General features: G+C 40.1%; 1 protein-coding gene across 1 annotated transcript in view; it reads right to left on the minus strand.

The window, feature by feature from the left end:
* Positions 1-1,388: 1,388 nt before the first annotated feature.
* The window catches only part of AMDHD1 (amidohydrolase domain containing 1), a 29,214-nt gene continuing 9,583 nt past the window's right edge, over positions 1,389-21,019 (minus strand). The window contains exons 3-9 of the mRNA XM_082254459.1: positions 17,546-17,610; positions 14,776-15,053; positions 13,983-14,208; positions 8,053-8,177; positions 5,111-5,204; positions 3,141-3,301; positions 1,389-1,509 (exon numbers count right to left, since the gene is read on the minus strand). Coding sequence (XP_082110585.1) covers positions 1,404-1,509; positions 3,141-3,301; positions 5,111-5,204; positions 8,053-8,177; positions 13,983-14,208; positions 14,776-15,053; positions 17,546-17,610 — 1,055 coding nt within the window. The 3' untranslated portion in view covers positions 1,389-1,403. The remainder of the gene's footprint in view (positions 1,510-3,140; positions 3,302-5,110; positions 5,205-8,052; positions 8,178-13,982; positions 14,209-14,775; positions 15,054-17,545; positions 17,611-21,019) is intronic.

The following is a 21,019-nucleotide window of genomic DNA, read 5'->3' on the forward strand; positions in this document are numbered from 1 at the left end:
GTTCACATGGCAGAGTTTTGCTTTACTTTGTCTGGTTAATGCTGCCTCCTCCCCTCTTTCCCTTTCTTCTCTGGCACCCTCCCTTTGGGCAGCAGTGTTGGGCTATCAGAGGGGCAATCGACCCAGAGCAATCAAGGGGCCTCTCCTCTCCCACTTTCCTCCTATTCCTATCCTCCTCCAATTCCCCCCCCCCTTTGTTTTTTTGTTTTCTTTTTTCTCTTTTATATACTTCTGGTCTTCTAATTTTTATTTCTGTTTCTTTCTATGCTTAGTCATTCCATTTATAATGAATTTGCAGTGGAGGCAGATAGGCTTATTATAATTAATCTGACCCTACTGCGAGGGCTTCAGCTCTGTGGTAGCTGTTACCACTTCCCTGGAGGTCCTATCAGGTACTCCCATCCCATTTATTTGCACCACTTCCCTGGAGAGTCTATCAGGTACTCCCATCACTTTTTTTTTTTTTTTTATCCAAGAATGTTCCTCAAGTCTCAAGTTACTAATCTCATGCAGCGGACCCACTTGTGGGTTCTGTTGTTACCAATTACAGTTTGTCTCCCTACGACTGGTGGGGATTGTTATTTACCATGTGACTTTCTGTCTACATAAGGATTTATGTGGACTTTATGGTTTATTGTCCTTCTGCATGTATTAGGCACTGGAAATGTCCTTGTTCTTTAACAAAAAAAAATTTTGGAAAAAAAAAAAAAAGCTACATCTGCTTAAAGTTTGTAAATGAAAATGGCAAAATCATGGTCAATGTTATAACCAATCATCAACATCAACTTGATGATCAAATCATCGGCTTAGACCATTATCCTCAAATGAAAAATAAACCTCTAATCTAAATACTTTGTATTTTTAAATAAAAGTTTGTTTATCACAGACATTTTGAGTGGATCTCTCCTTTATCACTCTGCAGGTATTTTTCTACATAGGAAGCAGATGGATCCAGAGTGAGGCAGATTCAGTGCACACATTTAGAGTATGCTAAGAGCGATGTCATCCTTGTGCAAAAAATCTAGATAAAATTCAGAAATAAATCATTGGACAACATTTTTGGAACTTTGTGTATTTTCTTTAATAGAACATTATACATTATTTGTCATTACTGACTACGACAGAAAACCCCTAGTGAGGGAAAAGAAGTGTAATACACCTTTAGCGAGCATTTGCTGTTTAATTACACCCCTGAGTATACTCCTGTGACAGACCTAAAACAGGTAAAATTTACTAGCTATTGTATTTATCTACATAGAGAGAACCGCAGGAGCATGAAGAGATTAAGCGAGAATAATGACAGCTGTACAAATATAGGTCCACTACCAGCTTGGCTATTCTGCTGAATAAGCTTCTTCCAAAAAAAAAAAAAAAAAAAATGGATTTGATTCTGGATTCGATCCTTACAGGCCAAGAACTCTTTCATTTTTGTAGACAATTTTGCCTTTGATGGCCACATATTCAATTAACTCCTGATGGCCTCCAAACTGATAAATCAGATGTTCCCACCTGAAAAGAAAAAAAGAAAATATTCTACAAGTTATTTAAAAAGGTTAACTCTATGGAGTTATAAAGACACTAATTTTTGCGGCTCTGTACATATTATTACATTATTAAATGGCATTTTAATTGCAAGAAGTCTAAGTACCTGGATTTGACCTGGTATCAGCCGCTTGCAGTCCCTGTACAGCAGGGCTGGAGTGTGAAAGCAAGATTGAGCACAAAGAGCCAAACAGTTCATGTGCTGACAAAGAGCATGGTAATAGGGGGGGAGGAAGCAAAGTAACAGATGCATAGGTGTGCACAGCCTATTGCATTATGGTGTGCACCCCTAAGCTAAATCATATTGGCATGTGTATATATACTGACTGTGTCAGCAGAGCAAAAGACAGTGTCAGTAGGACAGAGAATGGTGTCAGTAGGGCAGTGGACTGCCTTAGTTTTTATTTTTTTTTTATTTTTGTACAATTTTTATTTTTTGGTAAAATATAAGGGGTCTCTAAACAGGGGGGAATCTGCTCCATATATGTTAATTAGTGCGTGCCCAGGCACACGCCTATGAACGAATGAGTGGGAGGTGTGCTCATTACTGCGCCGCTTCTCAATTCACTGTCCAGTTACAGGCTGTTGGAGGGGCTCAAAGAAAATGGATTGAATGATGCTGAGCATCATATGGAGGACATCTAGCGGCAGAAAAAAGTAGTGCAATGGGAAATCTTCAGACTAAAGCCCCGTACACACGTACCGATGGTCGGCATACAAATGTTCCTCTTTTCTCCCCGGGATGTCGGTGTCTGCTGAAAAGTGCAAAGACAGCACAAGGACAGCACAAGAATTTTGTCCGCCGACTGCAGAAGTGATGTCATGTAATGGTTAACTTTCCCTGTGTTTTCTATTTTCTGAGCATGCCCAGTCTTGCAAATCTGCGGTCTGTCGGCCGAATTCTGTACTGACAGGCGAACAATCGTCCGTTCTGGTGTCGGCATACAAAAATTTTCATGTTTGCAAGAAAGACTTTTGTCCGCGGATTGTGCGCAGACATCTGTCGGAGGCACCATACTAACACGCATACAATCGGCAGATCCTTCGTCCACCGACGTTTGTATGCCGACGATCGGTACGTGTGTACGGGCCTTAAGGCTGAATATTACAGCAGAAGCTGGTTTTGTTACTTTAATGATCATTTTTTTTCTTTTTATCTGAAGTTCTGTTTTTGGAAAAGGTTGTCAAAACTAAAGGGCAAATATAAATTTTGGCCTCAATAAAGCATTTTAATGTAGAGATTTAAAAAGAAATAATACTTAACTTCAAAATGTTCACCTTTTGGTTACCTAATCTATATGCTACATTATAGGGTTGTTTTTAAAAGTAAATTCCAGCTTATCTAAAAGCTAAATTCCAGGTATAAAAACTTGAATATATATTCCTCAATAGCCACAAATTATATAAATCTACATTGTGAGCAATAAATGCGGTTAAAAAACCCCAATATTTGTGTAAACCCTTCCACGCTTATAGATATATTAAATTGTGAGAATATTATGTGAAAGCTACCTAAAGAAAACGTAGCCGTGAGTTCATTAAACAGTCAAATGATTCCTGTGTAAGATAATCAATATGGTAAGACAGCTGAAACGCACCTTGGGGCATTTAGAACGATAACATCGCCTTGTTTTCCAACCTCAAGAGAACCGTGTGTATGAGATCTTCCCAGGGAGTATGCAGCATTAATTGTAGAAGCAGCAAGGGCTTCTTTCAAAGACATCCTCATATTGACACAAGCCAGGTGCATCACCATAGGCTGAAAGCAACAAAAAAAAAAAAAAATCACTCATTCATTTGCTACTGCTACAGCAAATAACATAAATCAGCAGCAACAGACTTTAGGCTGGGTTCACACTTATGCGAGTTGGATGCGGTTTCCCCGCATCCAATTCACTTGACAGCAGAGTGTGACTGGCTCTCAATGAAGCCGGTTCACACACCTCCGGGGCGGGTGCGGTCCGCACTGGAAGAGTCCTGTGCGTCTCCTGGTCCGATTCAGGTCCAAATTCAGGCAAAAATTTGGACCTAAAACAGAGAACAGGGATGCACCAGAAACCCCTGCTGTGAGCTGCGGCCGCAGCTAGTGTGAACCCAGCCTTAGAAGGCATTTCTGTAAATACGCAATTACACTTATACAATTATAGTGTATTCGATTTGGATACAGCAGGAAAGAGTTAGAACTTCTGTCAGGTTTTTATTGCGGTCTGTGTTTCTTCCCCATCTATACTTTTTCTGGCGACTACTGTCACCATTCTAAGAGTAGAGGAGAAATCTTGTGGTGCTGCTGACAATTGTCTAAGAGGGGATATTACTAACTATAGAAAAGATTTCCTCCCACTTCCTGTTCTGATTACAGGAAGTGAAATCTCCCCTGTAGGACAAAGCTAGCCAAAGGTCCGGGACAGGTGTTTTACCCACTCTATCCAATTCATCAGTTTTTGTGGTTTACTTCACATTGCCATTTCCCATATTGAAAAAGGGTTAACAACCTAACAGGGAAGTATGACGGAACCCATTTTCTTATTACGGTTACATACTATGCCAGCTTCCTTTCCTCACTATTGGAAGAGTTTAACCACTTCAGCTCCAGGCCTTTTTCTTACAATTTTCTAGCAAAAAAAAAAAAAAACATGTAAACAAGTTAGAACCCCGAAACATTATATATTTTTTAAAGCAGGAGCCCTAGCGAATAAATTGGTGGGTGTTGCAACTTTTTATGTCACAATGGTAATTGCAATAGTTTTATTTGTTTATTTAAAAATTTATTAAAAATCTCAATACATAACCCATTTTTTTTTTAAATGTAAAAGATGTTACACCAGATAAATAGATACCAAACATGTCACGCTTTAAAATGTCGCACACTCGTGCAACGGCGACAAACGGTGTAAATTTTATTAACTATGGGTGACTCTTTAAAAGTCTTTACAGGTTACCACTTTAGATGATTTACAGAGGAGGTCTAGTGTTGTAATTACTGCCCATGACCTGATGTTCGTGGCAATACGTCACATGTTTGGGAATATCACTGTTTGAGTACGGGACCGATGCAAAGGGGGACAGGGGCACTTTAAATTTTCCTTTTTTAAAGCCACAGAAGGCGGGAGGGGAATGTCCCCTCTCACTGCTTGAAATAGCAATCCTGTGGCTAGTTAGTCACTCTGATTGCTTTTACAAGAGAGCTGACCGCCTGCACTAAAAAAACAATACCGGGATGAGGAAGCATCCTAGTCTAACCACCGAAAGTCCAGTGACGTACCTGTTAAGTCACTAAATGCTTTGTTAATTCTGTTAGATGTAAATTCAACATGTTTCTCATTTTGCATGTACAGCAATAAATTGCTGGTTGCTGGCAATTGAACAACCTGGTTCCAGCACTTTTTAGACAGCTTACAACAGCAAATGTGTAAACACATTGCACTTCAGCTAAAGTCTAAATCACTAAGCAGGTCCCATTGGTGGGCAATAACTGTAATATTGGTACAAAAATAGATTGCAACTATCAATACAAATGAAACTTGCACTCTAAAACTCTAAACAGTTGCCATTTCACAAAAGCACTTACCATGGAGAAGCAGTATGCATTGGGATTAAAGTCACTTCCAAGAGATACAATGACCCCAGCACTGAGCATGTCTCTAGCTCGAGGTTGTTTGAGTCTTAAAGAGGGAAAATAGTTTTTCATTAATATTTAGACTACAAAAAATACAAATGAATGTAGTACTGGGTGGGCACTTCAAATTCTGCCCAGCAGTGCTGAAAAAAAAAAAAACAGCAGAAAGGACTTTTTTCTCTTCTCTCCTGTGATGGACATCTGCAGGTACAGAGGAGGATGAACTGTGCCTTAGGTTCATAAGCATGCGCGGGGGGGGGGGGGGGGGTTTCCAGGCATGCCTGGGCACACCCTAATCACTCTGTGCAGTGCCATTTTCCACAAGTGCCCGGGCTTCCCCTCTGTGTTGCGTCCCCCGCAATGCGGCTGGCTTCCTTCCTCTTCTCCCCCCGGTTGCTGCAAGGATGTTTTAGGATGGCGAACAGTGGAAGGGGCTAGTCAATATGTAATTTGCCGTCCCTTTCCTTTTCTAAATGAACACAGTAAACACACCTACTAAGTATTTACTATGCTTCCGTTTGTGAATGAACAGGAAGCTGCTCAGCACAGAGCTCTTCCCATTCATTCACTGTCCAGTGCAGTGGAGGCTGCAGAGAAAGGCATGCGTGTTAGGGTGTGCACCCCGAACCTCAAATTCAATAGACTGCGCACACCTATGCTTATGTTGTGCTTAACCTGTGCTTGGCAAATTAATCAATCAAAATTAAAATGGGAGATAGTAGGAAACCTGACTGCAGCTCTCACTGGTACTCGCACATAAATAGCGAAAAACAACTGAAAAAGAAAAAGAGCGTTGCAGTGTCAGGAAAACTTCTAATTTTATATATAGTGTAGAACACACAAATCTAAAAAATAATAAAGTCATACCAACAAAACATCAAAGTTCACTAAAAGTGTGCAAAAAAAAAAAAAGCCTTCATGCAGCTGCTGTGCACTAACCACCTAAGTGATTATAATGCCGCTTACCAGATCCTTAGACCCCACAACTCAAGAGGTCTAAATCAGCATTTAAAAGATGACAAATCCTGCATGGATAGATGGGCGAATGGATTGGCAAAAAAAAAAAATATGAATCCAGCCACATCTGTTTTCTCTAAAAGAAATCCTGAAAAACATGACCTGTTGGGGACACTTGAGGTTTGGCATTGAAATACACCTTAAAAAGGATTCCAAAAGACAGAAGGTTTTTCATCTTAATGCATTCAATGTGTGTAGCAACCCCCCTCAGCCCCCTAACATCTACCTGAGCCCTGCCATTGGCTCCCGCTGCTGTCAATTAAAGGAGAGGGAGGGGGTGGGGCCAAACCACAGCTCCATGTCTGAATGGACACAGAGCAACGGCTCGGTGCGCCCCCCACAGCAAGCTGCTTGCTGTGGGGGCACTCGACAGGAGGGAGGGGCCAAGAGAGCCGGCAAGGAACCTGAGAAGAGGAAGATCCGGGCTGCTCTGTGCAAAAACACTGCACAGCGCAGGCAAGTATAACAGGTTTGTTATTTTTAAAGAAAAAAAAAACCTTTAGTATCACTTTAACCACTTGCCGATCGCCCGCCGGCTTTTTACTGTGGCAGGGCGGCTCGGCTGCGTCCAGTCACGTAGTACTACGTGACTGGAGTGCGTGTGGTTCCGGCGGCAACACAGCGGGAGGCGGGCTGAGGGAGGAGCAGCGATGATTGCCGCTGCCCTCCCGTGATCGTCTGAAAAACGGAGAGAAGACCCACCTACTTGCTGCTATGCTGAAACTGCGATCTCTGTGCCTGTCACAGAACCCCCCCCCCAACACACACACACACAAACACTAAGCATTAGGCATACATTTAACCCCTTAATCACCCCCAGTATTAACCCCTTCCCTGCCAGTGTCATTATTACAGTAACAGTGCATATTTTTATTTTTAGCACTGATTACTGTAGTAATGTCACTGGTCCCCCCCAAAAGTGTCAAAAATGTCAGTTAGGGGTCTGATCTGTCCGCCGCAATGTCGCAGTCCCGCAAAAAAAAAAAAAAAAAAGAACAAAAATCGCAGATCACCGCCATTATTAGTAAAGAAAAACAAAAAACAACAAAAATGACATAAATCTTTCCCGTAGTTAGTAGACGCGATAAACTTTTGCGCAAACCAATAAAAATACACTTATTGCGATTTTTCTCACCAAAAATATGTAGCAGAAAACAAATTGGCCTAAAATGTTAAAAAATTTTGATATTTAAAATTTTCTTTTTTGGGAATGTCATATAGCAGAATGTGAAATATATTAAAAAAAAAAAATCATAAAGGTGATCAAATACCACCAAAAGAAAGCTCTATTTGTGGCGAAAAAGAGGACACCAATTTTAATTGAGTACAGCGTCGCAGGACCCAGCAATTGTCCGGTAAAATAATGCAGTGCCAAATCGTAAAATAGGGCCTGGTCAGGAAGGGGGCAAATCCTTCTGGGGTGAAGTGGTTAAGGACGTATGACGTTGGGCTTTTGTTCCCATTAAATAGCTTTTGCATTCCCATACAAATCAATTGAAATGCAAAATCCACTTAAAACAGATCGCATGCAGGTCAGAAGAAGGTCACCAACAGGTCAAATATATCAGTTTGATTCTGAATAATCTCAGAAACATCCTATACTGATCTAATCGACACAGGCCCAAAACCCATTGACACTCCCCTTATGCACTTTATTTCTGAACTTGCTGAGAGATTTAGATTGACCCAAATGTTCTTAGCTTAAAGCAATGAAAGAAAACTACTAGAGGGATACCAGTATTAGATATAGATGTGTAGCATCCAAACTGTTGACGTACCCAATACTCTGTTAGCAGACAACTATGCAACAGGTCATATATAAGACAATGGTTTACAAAGTATAGCTGATTCTTGACTTGACTAAAAAAACATATTACCTTAGAATGTAGGCAGTTGTTGGCAACAAAATGGCAGAACACTTGGCTGCAGCCATTGCAGTGATCCCTTCATCACTTATTTCTTCTAGGTGACTCACAGCATGTGCTCCTAATTCTGCGCCCAGCTTAAATATATAAGAAAAAGAAAAATGGTCAAACTAATGAAGATCCATGAGGATTTACGAATATTCATCCAATGTTCTGTTTTCACAAAGAATGTAGATTGCAAATGCCAACTGTGACCTTTAATTTACATTTTTCTTTCTGATTTTTTTTAATAAAGTGGATTTGAACTCAATAAGTGAAGCTCTGCTGTGTTATAGGGAACAATGGGAAATGTTAAAGTGCACTTTATTATTTAGGGGAATGGGGAAGGAAACAGTTTACTATGCTTCAGCTATACAGTAAATGAACACAGTGAGAGATCGATACCAAGCACACAGGGAGCCTTGGCAGCAGAAGGAAGGAGAACGTGGACAAGAGGGGTGGCGTGGGAGGGGGTGGGTCCGCATTTATTGGAACCAACCCTCTGTAGTTCCCCCCTCCCCCCTGCAGCACTACACTACTACAAAAGATTGGTTACGGTAAATGCCACTCCCAGCATCCCTTCTGTCCAGGTTTCCCTTCCTTCTGCCTGTTAGCTGCCTGGACCCCCTGTTGAACTAATGGAGCCATGCTTCTGGGTGTTGAACTACCTCACCTAAAGTTGTGACCCTATCCATGGCCCTTGGTAGTACTGACTACATCTGAAAATCTCTGGGGTGCTTGGGTCCCATGCCTCATATCACTAGGCTTTTAGTTCTGAATCATTTGCAAATTAACCTAAACCCTAGTGTATGGATAGTTTTATTTAACTTATAACTTGCACAGCACAAAAAAAACAAAAAAAGATAGTAAAATCAGAAGGTAATAAAAGTTTATTTTATTTTTTGTGAATGAGTAGGTGAGCCACGGTGTCCCAATTGACATAAAAGGGACTGCTGCCTGCTTGGGGACATATCCCTGCGCAAGGAAACACAGCTTTCACACAGATGTATGCTGTAGTACTCATCACAAACAAAGATTTCCCAGCACACTTACCAGCTAGCCTGCAAAACAACCAAATTGACCCAGTCTAACAATTCACGTTAAAAACAGACGGTTTTGTTTGCAAAACGCAAACGTTTGTGATGTGTGTTGCACTTCCTTGTGCACCTTATGGCAAGGGCTAATTATAGGTTGGGGCAGTTGCCACTTTTGTGCACAGTATTCTAAAGTACTGCCGTTTCCCTTACTTATGATGCTGGCGTCTGCACCTGAATCGGCTCGGGCAAGGAAATTGCGGGATCCCTGGACAGGTAAGTGTCCTTATATTAAAAGTCAGTACCCACAGTTTTTGTAGCTGCTGACTTTTACATTTTGTGGGGGAGCTTGGAGCTCCTATTTAGCAAGAGATCAACATAGGCTATACATGTAGATGCAGCTGCATTTCCTACATACTGCGGAGGCAGCACACTCCTGGTCCAGTATAGTTAGATACCACTATATTAAAATTGCAGAATGGTAATTGTGAAAATGAAAATGAACAAAAGTGCAATTTGCGGTTGATGTCCTGAAAACCTAAAAGACAAAATGAGAAGAAATAGGCATTAAATGCCACAATAGCTTAAGACACTATTAAAGCAAGAATTTTCATATGGACCAACTGGTAAATTTAGCTGAATGTTTTGACACATTCATCTACTGAGTGTCAGAAACCTATCCATCAAGTGCATAAAGTTCAGTCCCCAAAAGGATAGAGCAATTCAAGTTTGGCGATAGGTCTAATTAAAGCTTTTACAGTACCTTGCCTTGTGACCCTGACCTCTACCTTTACCATCATCACTAAGAGCGAGGGGGGCAAGACTGTTCCTTCAGCATGCTGGTCTTTGCACAGGAAAAAGTGTCCAACCTGTAGACTTGGATTGACTTCTGGATGGATCGATGGGTCCTTGTTAGGGCCTAGGAGACTGAAGAAGTCAGTGGTAATTCCTTCTGCATGATCCAAAAAGAACTCTGGACTTGTGTACCATGAAGAATCTGCAAAGACACTCGTGGACACTGGCTGCTGGCAAGATCTGCAGGATTAATGTTCATTGGAACATAATGCCATTATTCAGACTTGGATGATTTCCTTTCTACTCAATTGCTGACAGACAGAAAAGGGATTCTGGCTGGTTGTATATGTAGCCCAGAACAACCTTGCTGTCTGTGTAGAATTTGATGTCATCTACCTGCTATTTCCACAGTTTGAAACAGTCCAACAAAGTTAAAACCTAGGAATTGTCTGCTCAGGCTTAGGTGGAAACTTTGCTTTGCCAAACAGAAACCCAACATAAGTTCAATTACAAGAGTCTGTCTCCCTGAGGTAGGTGCTATGGATGCATCCTTGAAAATTTGAATCTCCTTTCTCCGATTTATAACAAGTGAAATGGAAGTGTAGCAGTGTGGTTTGCGGATGCCACTTTTTTTTTTTTTTTTTAAACATCTTTATTGATGGCTATACATGCATAGGGTTTGACAAGAACATGGTAGACAATAGCCAAAAACATTACTTGTAGAAGCCATAACCATCGTGTCAATGTTACAAGGGGCCAACATAGATAAGCTTTTGAAGGAATAGTCCTACAGGATGTGGAACCGATCAAGAAGAAAAGAAAAGCAAACCAAGGCTCTCAACTGCAGCAGCATAACTTGCACACGATACTCCCGTTTGAGCATTTTCAAACTGTAGTGTGCAAGAGGCCTAAATCTGCACCATAAGAGTTGCTAGGCATACCTAATGTGCAGTGTTCAATCTAGCCTAGGTAAAGCAAATAATCTAAACTTTTCATAAATAAAAACACATTTAACACAATAAAAGGATAGGGGAAAAATTTGATCTAGCTTCATGGAGATAACTCAAGTCTAAGTGTAGCAATAGCATGTCATTATCACAGAAAGGTCAAAAAGGTCAGTAAAAAGGGAGTAGCCAGTTTAAAAGGAAGGAAGGAAGGAAGGGTGGGTGGGTAAGAAGTGGCGAGGAGGAAAGAGGGATGGGAAGGGGAGGGGGGGGGGGAGAGAGAAGGGAAAGGGGGAGAGGGGTAGGTAAGAAAGCCAAAAGGGTCACCCTCCAGGGACCAGGCACTACCTACAATCCATAGACCGAGAGGCAATTATCACATAGCTTGGCCGGCAACAGGCTCAGATTGAGACACAGCCTGCAGATGACCTTCTGTGAAGGTATAGTACTCTATCTCCAGGGCCTCCAACACTCCCTGAAAGTTTCCTGGGTATTGTTTTGGGTGGCAGTTCTCCTATATGGAGGATGTCATTGACTTTAGCATACCACAGGACCTTAGCCAGAGGCTGTGTCTGCCTCCAGAGTGACGGGATGTGAGCTCTAGCTGCATTCACTAGATGTACTGTATAGTGAGTGATTGTTTGCATTTCTGAGTAGTTCTCTTTGTCAGGTGAAAGAAGCACACTACTGGATTCCCACTTCCCAGATGGCAAGCAAGACAGAAAGCAATTTTCTGCAAGTTTAAAAATGACTTGCTCAGCTATTGTTATTTGTTGCATCACTCCAAAACAACTTTCTTTGCAAACATTCTGCAAATCTGCTGCAAGTTCTAGTTATTTTGTGCAATTGTCATCCAATTGTCATCCAATTTCATGCTGAAGACTAGCAAAGCTCTTGTTGTAGACTTACCATTACCACTGCAACCTTGCACTTGCTAGAGACTTGACATGCAAATTTGGTACAAATTGGAAAAGTGTCAACTAGAACTTGTGCTTCAAGTGCTCTGCAAGTGTAGTAAGTTAACAGACTTACAATTCAACACTGCGACAAAATTTGTGGCAAATTATCCATGCTATCTAGGTTAGGTCAACTGACGTCAGGTGCTTAAAGTGGTAGTAAAGGCTTTTTTTTTTTAGAATTGATACCACAGGTAACAAGGCTTACCCGTAGGTACAGTAAATATCTCCAAAATATGCACGGTTTAGGAAATATTTACTTTCACAGCACCAGTGACACCACCAGAGCAGGCGCACTGCGCTTTTAATGGACAGCGTGGGAGTAACGTAATCACCGCTCTGCCAATCAAATGGGGGCTGCTCACAAACCTGGAGAGAGGGCAAACATGTAAGCCCTGTCAGCATGCTACTGGAGGGCTTAGTTTTCAGGCAAGTCTTTCATTGCGATGAATACTAGCATATTATGACATTAGAAGATGGGCAAAGGTTCGCTTTATGGTTTGAGGCCCTAATCATTCCAATAGGGAGATGGACTTATGGTGGCCTCTAGCTTTCCTGAAGAGCAAGTCCCTTCTCATAGGAATTCATGGGATGGCGGCGTGCATGTGCAGGATCAAGGCAGCCTCTCAAGAACACTTGATGAAGCAAACCTGTGCAGTTCCAGGATGGCCATCACAGTGAAGATAGCTGGATCGAGTACAAGTGTATTTCTTCAGGTAGGCTGCATTTAGAGAGCTGGGACCATGCCATGGGGGACAACCAAAAGGTACAGCTGTCTTTAATGCTAGCTTGTTTCCAGTGCCCAAGCCCACAGTAAAATTAAAGCCATGCATAGACGGAGCGATTTTCTTTCCTGCAACCACAGGTATTCTTAAGCTCCCCCCAGGAGAACACAGTGATTATTGCTAGCCGCTAGCAATAATCTGACAGACCGGTTGTACCCATGTTGATCAGCCTGCCCATACATGATTCGACTCTCGGGTGGTTCCTGCTGAATCGGCCGAGATTTGAACCATCTATGGCCTGCTTATTAATGCAGGTTGAACAACTAAATTCTGACTTATTTGACAAACAAGCTAACTCCAGTAAAAATTGTACATGTAAATGAAATTCCAAGTCACACCCTGACTGTAGAAATACCTCTGCGCTTAGGAGGAACCAGCTGATAGCTGTTATAAAAACTACAGATAGGTGCAGCTACTTAACCAAATAACGGAGATATTTGATACAAAACATATAACATAAATAATAGTGACCAGTGACCAATATGAACTACTAACATCACTTAAAATCACTTAAAATCACTGAAAACGTCCCATAGTCCTTAAAAGGTGAATAGCAGAAAGTCCAATAACCAGCCGATGAAATCGTGCAATCTACCAGGATCACCTCCTTATCCACCACCAAGTGCAAGGGGTAAAAACAGAAGAAGAAGTGGTAACTCACCAGACCTTATTGCTGGACCAGCAGGAAAACATGGCGTGGAGCCAGTTTACAGCGAACATCGGCTGTTTCCTCATCGCCTTATTCTGATGATTGTGCCTAGCTTTTTACCATGAAATGGGAGTGCAACTTGTTTTATATATCTGAATAAATGTGTTTGAGACATATTACACTATTGGAGGCATTTTATTCTTACATGTTGTACGGCTTATGAGGAGTATACTGAAAGGAGTGGATAACGAACCTGAAGCATATTGGACTATACATGTCATGTTTTCCTGCTGGTCCAGTTCAAACCTATGCATTTTTGCTCAATTGTGAGAACAAATGAGCAATAAGGTCTAGTGAGTTACCACTTCTTCTATTTTTACCCCTGGCACTTGGTGGTGGATAAGGAGGTGATCCTGGTAGATTGCACGATTTCATCGGCTGGTTAGTGGACTTTCTGCTATTCACCTTTTAAGGACTATGGGATGTTTTCAGTGATTTTAAGTGATGTTAGTAGTTCATATTGGTCACTGGTCACTTGCTGCTTTACATTCCTATTGAGACAATTTTATGTTGGATCTTGCGCTACTATTATTTAGGTTATAAAAATTGTACATGATTGGCCTTATCAGTGACACATTGGAAATTTTAATTAATAAAAGTGTGAATGTAAAGATTAAAATAGCAGAAGAGTTCTAAAAAACACACCCAAGGGATCAGAGAAATATTAATAAGATGTATACCTCTGCAGAATTCATAGGGTTGAGTTCATCCCCATGAAAATTCAAATGCAGTCCTATAGCTTTCCCAGCCTGAAGGATTTTCCTCGTTGATTCAAGGTCAAACACTCCTTTTTCACAGAAGACATCAATGTTGTCCACGTGAATTTCTGCATTTAGGGCCATTTGCTTGAGGGCAGGGAGATGATTTTCAATTATGTCCTTGGCTGCTGTTTCTGCACTTTTTCCTCTAAAAAAATGCAAACGTGAATAATTAATTTATTCTATATTAGTATGAAAGCCACTGTTAGTAGCCTGCACATCTAGGAAAATCTCTTATTCAGAACGAGGGTTCAGGCCAGGGCACTCTGGATGGTCCAATATGCACATTAATAACCAGTTTTACTGTTTGGATGGTTGCGCTCGCTTTCCTCAAACCAGTGAGAATGCCCACTACAGTGCTAGGCCAACTGTGAGGCCTTGGTGGTGGGGGGAGGGGGGTGCAAAGCCAGACAATGAGGCTTAGGAGGTTGAAGAGCCAGGCTCTGGAATAATAAAGTTTGTTGATTTTTGGAAAACTAGGGAGCCCACAAATTAGGGGCACTGAACAGGAGTACCGACTTGACATGCAGGCACCTAGAGTAGTCACTCTGGGTTTGCTCTAAGGAGCTTCTATTTAAAAGTGAAGTGACTTTCTGAAAATATATTTATATTAAAAATGCCAAAATATGTCAAACAATTATTTCCAGTTTCATTCCTGTGTGTAATAAGAATGTTATTCTTAAAATGCTTCCAACACAAATAAAATATATCTTACTTTGGCACTGAATGGGCACCACAGTATGTAGAGGAAATGCCAATGTCCATTTCCCTGTTAGCACGCTCAATCACTCTTAGCATCTTCAGTTCTGTCTCCAGCTTCAAGCCATATCCACTTTTACACTCGACCAATGTAGTTCCTGCCCTGAGCATTCGCTGTAAGCGCTGTTTAAAGCTGCAGTACAGATCTTCCTCTGAAGCAGCTTCTGTATGATCCACTGTAAAATGGATTCCTCCTCCAGCCTGGTGAATATCCATGTACGTAGCACCTGCAAGCTAAAAGCAATTCAACAAATAATCTTTGCATAGGAGTTATTTGCATAATTAACTGTCTGTTGCAAAGTTTTAAAAAACAAGTTTTACATTTTTAATTAAAATCTATTTATATAGTTGTTTTTATGAGTTTAAAGAAGCCTTGAAGTTGTATCCACAATTAAGACAACCTCCTTATCAAAATGGATGATATAGTGGTTTGGTTCCCATATATTCAGGAGGAAGTATATAAAATCAACCTAATGGTGACACCTTCGCTGTTTCCGGATTAAGACTCCTCCCGAAGGGGAGGAGACGTCTGCAAGCCGAATCCAAGGCAGTATATTAGCGCCCTGTAAAAGTGACGCCTGTGAGGACGTCACTTCCAGCTTGCGGCTATTCCGGAAATACGCAATTCATGACACCATTTCGGGTAAACACTGGACTATTGGCGCTTGCCAATATGTAACAAGCGGTTACATCTATCGTTAGGTTAAGAATAACAATCGATGTATGGGAAATGTAGGTCCTGCAGCACATGATTATTTTTATGATTTAATTAGCCAAACATGACTCATATTGTTAAGATAATCGAAGGTCATTTCCTGTATGATAAGGAGGCTTGGACCGCACGCCGCAGCCATTTTGGACAGGCGGGCGGAAGTGCCTTGTGTAAACAAGTTCCTGGTTTTAATCTATATATACCTGTATGATTATGGTACACACGCATGGCAATTCTCCTATGATTATATCCTTTTGGATGAAACGCGTCAAGAACCTCACACTGCCATCTCCTCATTACATGCGTTGCCTACATGATGATCTTGTAAGTGTATTTCTTCTTTTTAATACATTTTAAAGACAGTTTTACACCATGTTTGCATCGTTTGGTCATTTTCACGTACACACCATCGGTTGGGAAGTTCGGGCGTTCCTTTGCGGACCACCCCATCCATCCGGGCATGTACATTGGACAACTGTATGCTGATAGAGAGGACGTATTACCATAATCTGCTTGTATGACCCATATTCTATATGGAATTTTGGGTCCATTGCTTCTGGTGAGCGCATTCCTATTACCACATGGGTGTTGGATTATATCACAATTGTCACCAATATTTACTTTAAAAAAGTCACCTTCTTCACGTGGGACTTTATTTCTGCAATCTTTTATGAACATTTATTTATGGACATTCTCTCACAAGGATTTCAACTCCGGTTATGAGATTTCTATGTGTCATATTATTTTAATTCCTCATTCATTTGAATGTGTTTTGGGATTTTATGCATATATCTTCTTAGCGCTACACTTATTTTACCTTTACCTATAAATTGAACAAATAAAGTGGAATGGGAACAGTGTCATCACCGATTATATATTTAATTAAAGGGTTGGCTTTGTTCAGAAAAATAAGCAGGAAATGACACTGTTGGGAGCATTTTGTATTTAGACAGGGTACATTACTTACCGAGTTACCATATTTACAATAAAACATTTGATATTTTGTTTATCAGGTATAGAAAATTATAACTGGCTACAAGATTTTTTTTAATGTTAAATCGACAAAAAGATATATACAGTATACGGTATTTATTTTTTCAACAAACGGAGTTACCCTTTAAGTCTATCACAAATACCCTTAATTACCATTCACTTCATACATGAAACAACACGTTAATATTGAATTTGCCAGTACATACAGAGTTTCCTTGGATTGGATTTTAAGTGGAAACCGCCAACAAAAATAAAATAAAAGCGTGAGGTCTCCCCTTCCCCAAAATCCATACCAGATCCTTATTCGACCATGCAGCCTGGGTGACTAGGAAAGAGAAAGACAAGAGAGTGTGCCCACATCCTCCTCAGAACCACACCAGGACACGTGCCCTCAACATGGAGGATACCTTGCCAGGAGGGATCCCCTGGCAAAGCACCTTGTCCCTAGGTTGATAGTCACAAGGGCCTCTACCCCACAAACATGTCCTGGTGGTTGTATCATAGTACCCCTACTCATTCACAAGAAAACTAAAAGTACCTTAAAAAGAAATACACCCAAACAAGTCCTTTTTTGAGAGAAAAAAAAAAACATGTCCAATATACATGCATCATCAACTGCAATGAGTGATGGCCACCAACCCATCCAAAGAAAAATAAAACGGATAAACACTGAGGCAAATCCAACCTTCTGACTGCCCTTGTGCTGAATGAGATCTCTAGGTCCCTGCCGCTGAAAAAAAACAAAGGAGTGGTGGTGGTGGGTAACCTGGTGACATCATTGACCAAATATGGGCATGCCCACATTTGGGCAAGGATGTCAAAAAAAGGACAGGGGGGGGGGGGTCACATAATTTGAACATTTCATTAATTTCTGAAAGCCAAGGAGGAGGGTGGGGGGGCCTTGATACTAGAAAGGTTTACCAAAAACATATCCACTGAATATAAAAAGAGTAAACATACAAGAATATATATTTGTGATTGAATATATATATAATAAAAAAAAAAACACAATATAACTTACTTTCATTGCAAACTCATGTACTCTGTCACCAGCCCACACCGGATGAGTATGTGCATCTACAAATCCTGAAAATAAGGAACATGAGTTTCACTTGTATGTCACAAATGTAGTTAGTCCTCAGGGGTCCGTAGTGTACAGTAAATTGTTCATAAAAGTATCCATTTAGGGCCATGCTGGGGAGGAGGACAGGACATTGGCGGACATACAGCACCATTGGTTGCTAGGGGGCTGGCAGCCAGGCACACAGCATTATTGGTTGTTATAGCGCAGGCAGCCACCTGCACTAGAACAACCAATGATGTAGTGCAGCCTGGGGGCTGAACATATACACAGCTGAACAAGCAATGAGGATGAATTGTCCAGTGCTGCCCCCCACTGTGCCTCCAGGAGTGCCACCTGAGACGGACGACTCAATAAGCCCCATGGGCAGCATGGCCTTGATTCCATTTATATAGCAGCTGTATTGAAAAGAATTGATTGATTATACTACTTGTAACACAATCTGTGAATGGGGGAGTGTCTGATCAGTCACAAGATCCTCTCCCTCAATTACAGATTGTGATACAGGCCATGTAATGGAATAAAGAACTTTTCTCAGTGCCAAAGAAGGTAGGAGGGGGCAGCTGAACCCAGAGATCCAAAGCTGTTAACCCTTACAGCATCAGAACATCCGGGGCTGCTGTTAGAAATCACAAGGGCATCGTAAAGCTTACCTGGCAAGCCCCCCCAAATTTATCAAGACAATATTTTCACAAAAATACGCTAAAATCATTATTAGCAGACACAACATAACAGTGAATTTAAAGAAAAAAAAAATGTATCATGACTGATATCGGAAAATTCAAAATCGATTTGAATTTGCATTTCATTAAAATTTGAATCTAACTCCATTTGAATTCTATTCTAATTCAAATTTATTCTTTTAAAAATTTGAATTTCGGAAGATGGTTACATTCTTTCTATTCCATTATATTCTATTGTTTTTTTCTATTCTATTTGCATTTATTCAATTTGAAATTAGAATTTTTGAAAATGGTTATATTAAGTTTCATTTTATTCTATTCTATGGTTTTATTTTCTATTCTATTCTTCTCTATTATATTTTAATTAAAATTAATTCTATTCAAATTTAGTCTATTTGAATATTCTTTCTATGCTATTGTTTTTTTCTATTCTATTCTATTCTAATCTTTTCTATTCAAACTTATTCTATTTGAATTTTGGGAAGTGGTTACATTCCCTCTTTTCTATTCTATTGTTTTTTTAATTCTATTCTATCATTTTCTATTCTGTTCTATTTATTTCTATTATATTTGAATTTATTCTATTCGAAATTCAATTTTTAGAAGAAGGTTATATGTTCTCTATTTTAATCTTTTCTACTTTTTCTATTCTATTTATTTCAATTCTATTATTTTCTACTCAAATTTACTCTATTTGAAATTAGAATTTTAGAAAATGGTTATATTCTATTTTATTCTATTTTTATTCTATTCCTTTATTTTCTATTCTATTTTATTCTATTCTGTGCTTTTACGTACTTTCGTATTTTGTTGTTTTTTTTTATTCTTTTCTATTCTATTAGTTTGTATTCTGCTTTACTCCATTATATTCTATTCTTTTCTATTATATTCTAATTCTATTATTTTCTATTCTATTTTATGGTTTTTGGAAGTTCAAAATTTAATTCGAAAAAACTATTTGAATTCAAACTTTGTCTGAAATTTAGTTGCGTTATTTCGTATTCGTTGAAATTCTTTACTATTGTAGTTTGGAAATTCGGATACACCCGAATAAAAATGTGTCCAAATTTCGATTTGAAACAAACCGCACATGTTTAATCTGCTCTCCTCCCTACCCCACGACACCAGTTATGCCGATCCCAGGCTCCCAGATGGATGGGGGGGGGGGCAGCATGCGAGGTGTGTGAAGCATTTGGGCAGCAGCCCAGACGCCAGGACAAAATTTCATGTTGCCATGGTGACCTGGCATACTTCATTACAGGCAAGTAATATAACTATAGCTGTGAAAAAAATAAATAAATACATTTTTAACAGCTAAACTTTAGCTTCAAAGTGGTATTAGACCCAAAAGCAAACATTATATTGCAGCTTACCGTTTTTAGATGTGATGGCCGCATCGTTTACTTTTTTAGGCTTTTTTTTTCTTTTTCTATTTTCATCTGGTGATCTTTGTTGTTTTTCAAAAGAACAAGCTCTCCAGCAAAATGTATCAGTTACAGAGATCAGACAAATCATTTAACAACTTGCAGGGGTGCTTACACTGATCATCTGTTATTTATGTAAAACCTGTATCCCAAAAAGGGAAAAAAAACTGTTTGCTGTAGCCGTTTATAAATTGTATTATATGCTTAAAGCGTCACTAAACCCAGAACCTGCATTCACTAGATCTGGTCTCCCACAGTACACAGAACATGGAAAAGCAATAGTTTTAGTAAATATAAACAGCTAATTACCTTTTTTCATCAGCAGCTAGATCAGTCTTGTGACTTTTATCAGTGTTTGGTTAAAGCTTGTAGGAGGAGTTTTCATTTTGCTCTGACTGTCCTATGAGGCTGCATGACCTCTGACCTTCTGTCTGGACAGTGCTGATTGGCCCTGTGCTGATCACATGCACTCTCCCAAGAAAAAAAAAAACTCTCTAGCAACACACACCAAACTAAACATGTGCAGCATGTCCCCTAACCTATGTTCTGTCAAAAGATGGGTTGGGGGACAGTGGAAGAAGGGGAGGATTAGAGAAGACCGGATCAAACAGCCTTTTTACACAATGCAGAGGATTTAACCCTGAGGTTCCACAGTGAGTATAACAAGCATGCTTTACTGCATGTACACACTTATTTTTACTGTTGTGTGTTTAGTAACACTAAGTATTTGCTGGAGTTTGGCTTCAATTTGTTGGTGTATATAGACTGCTGGTACATCTAACACTCTTCAACCCCAGACTGGCAATGTTGCTGTCCAAAGGTGCCCCTGCGTGCATTCATCCAGAGTAGGGGCACTCTTATACAGGAGGTGTGTTACTGACCAGGTGAAAACAGAGGGGAAAAAGCCTAAAAAAAGAAAACTAATGCAGCCATCACATCTAAGGATTTGTAAGCTGCAATATATTACATTTTTAGTTTTGAGTTTCAAGGATGAGTTCACCTTTTCGGGCAGAATTTCACTTTTTATAATAAATAGAAGCATTTTCAAATGCCATTTCTGGCCCAGCTATCCCAATGTGCTTTCCTTACACTAACCTCTTCCACAAAAGGTTCAGTCTTGTCAGTTTATTTACATTTTTTTAAATAATTTTCAGATTTCTTCACTTCCTGTAGATTGTCTCAGCATTCACTTCCTGTAGTTAATCTCCCAGAAGCCTTCACTTCCATGTTGCGTCCCAAAAGAGGGCGTGATAGGGTGTGTTCACCACTCTGGACCACACCTTCTTCCTTACTATACCACCTTCTAC

The sequence above is a fragment of the Pelophylax lessonae genome (assembly GCF_965119305.1).
Source record: "Pelophylax lessonae genome assembly, chromosome: 4".
Taxonomy (NCBI): Eukaryota; Metazoa; Chordata; class Amphibia; order Anura; family Ranidae; genus Pelophylax; species Pelophylax lessonae.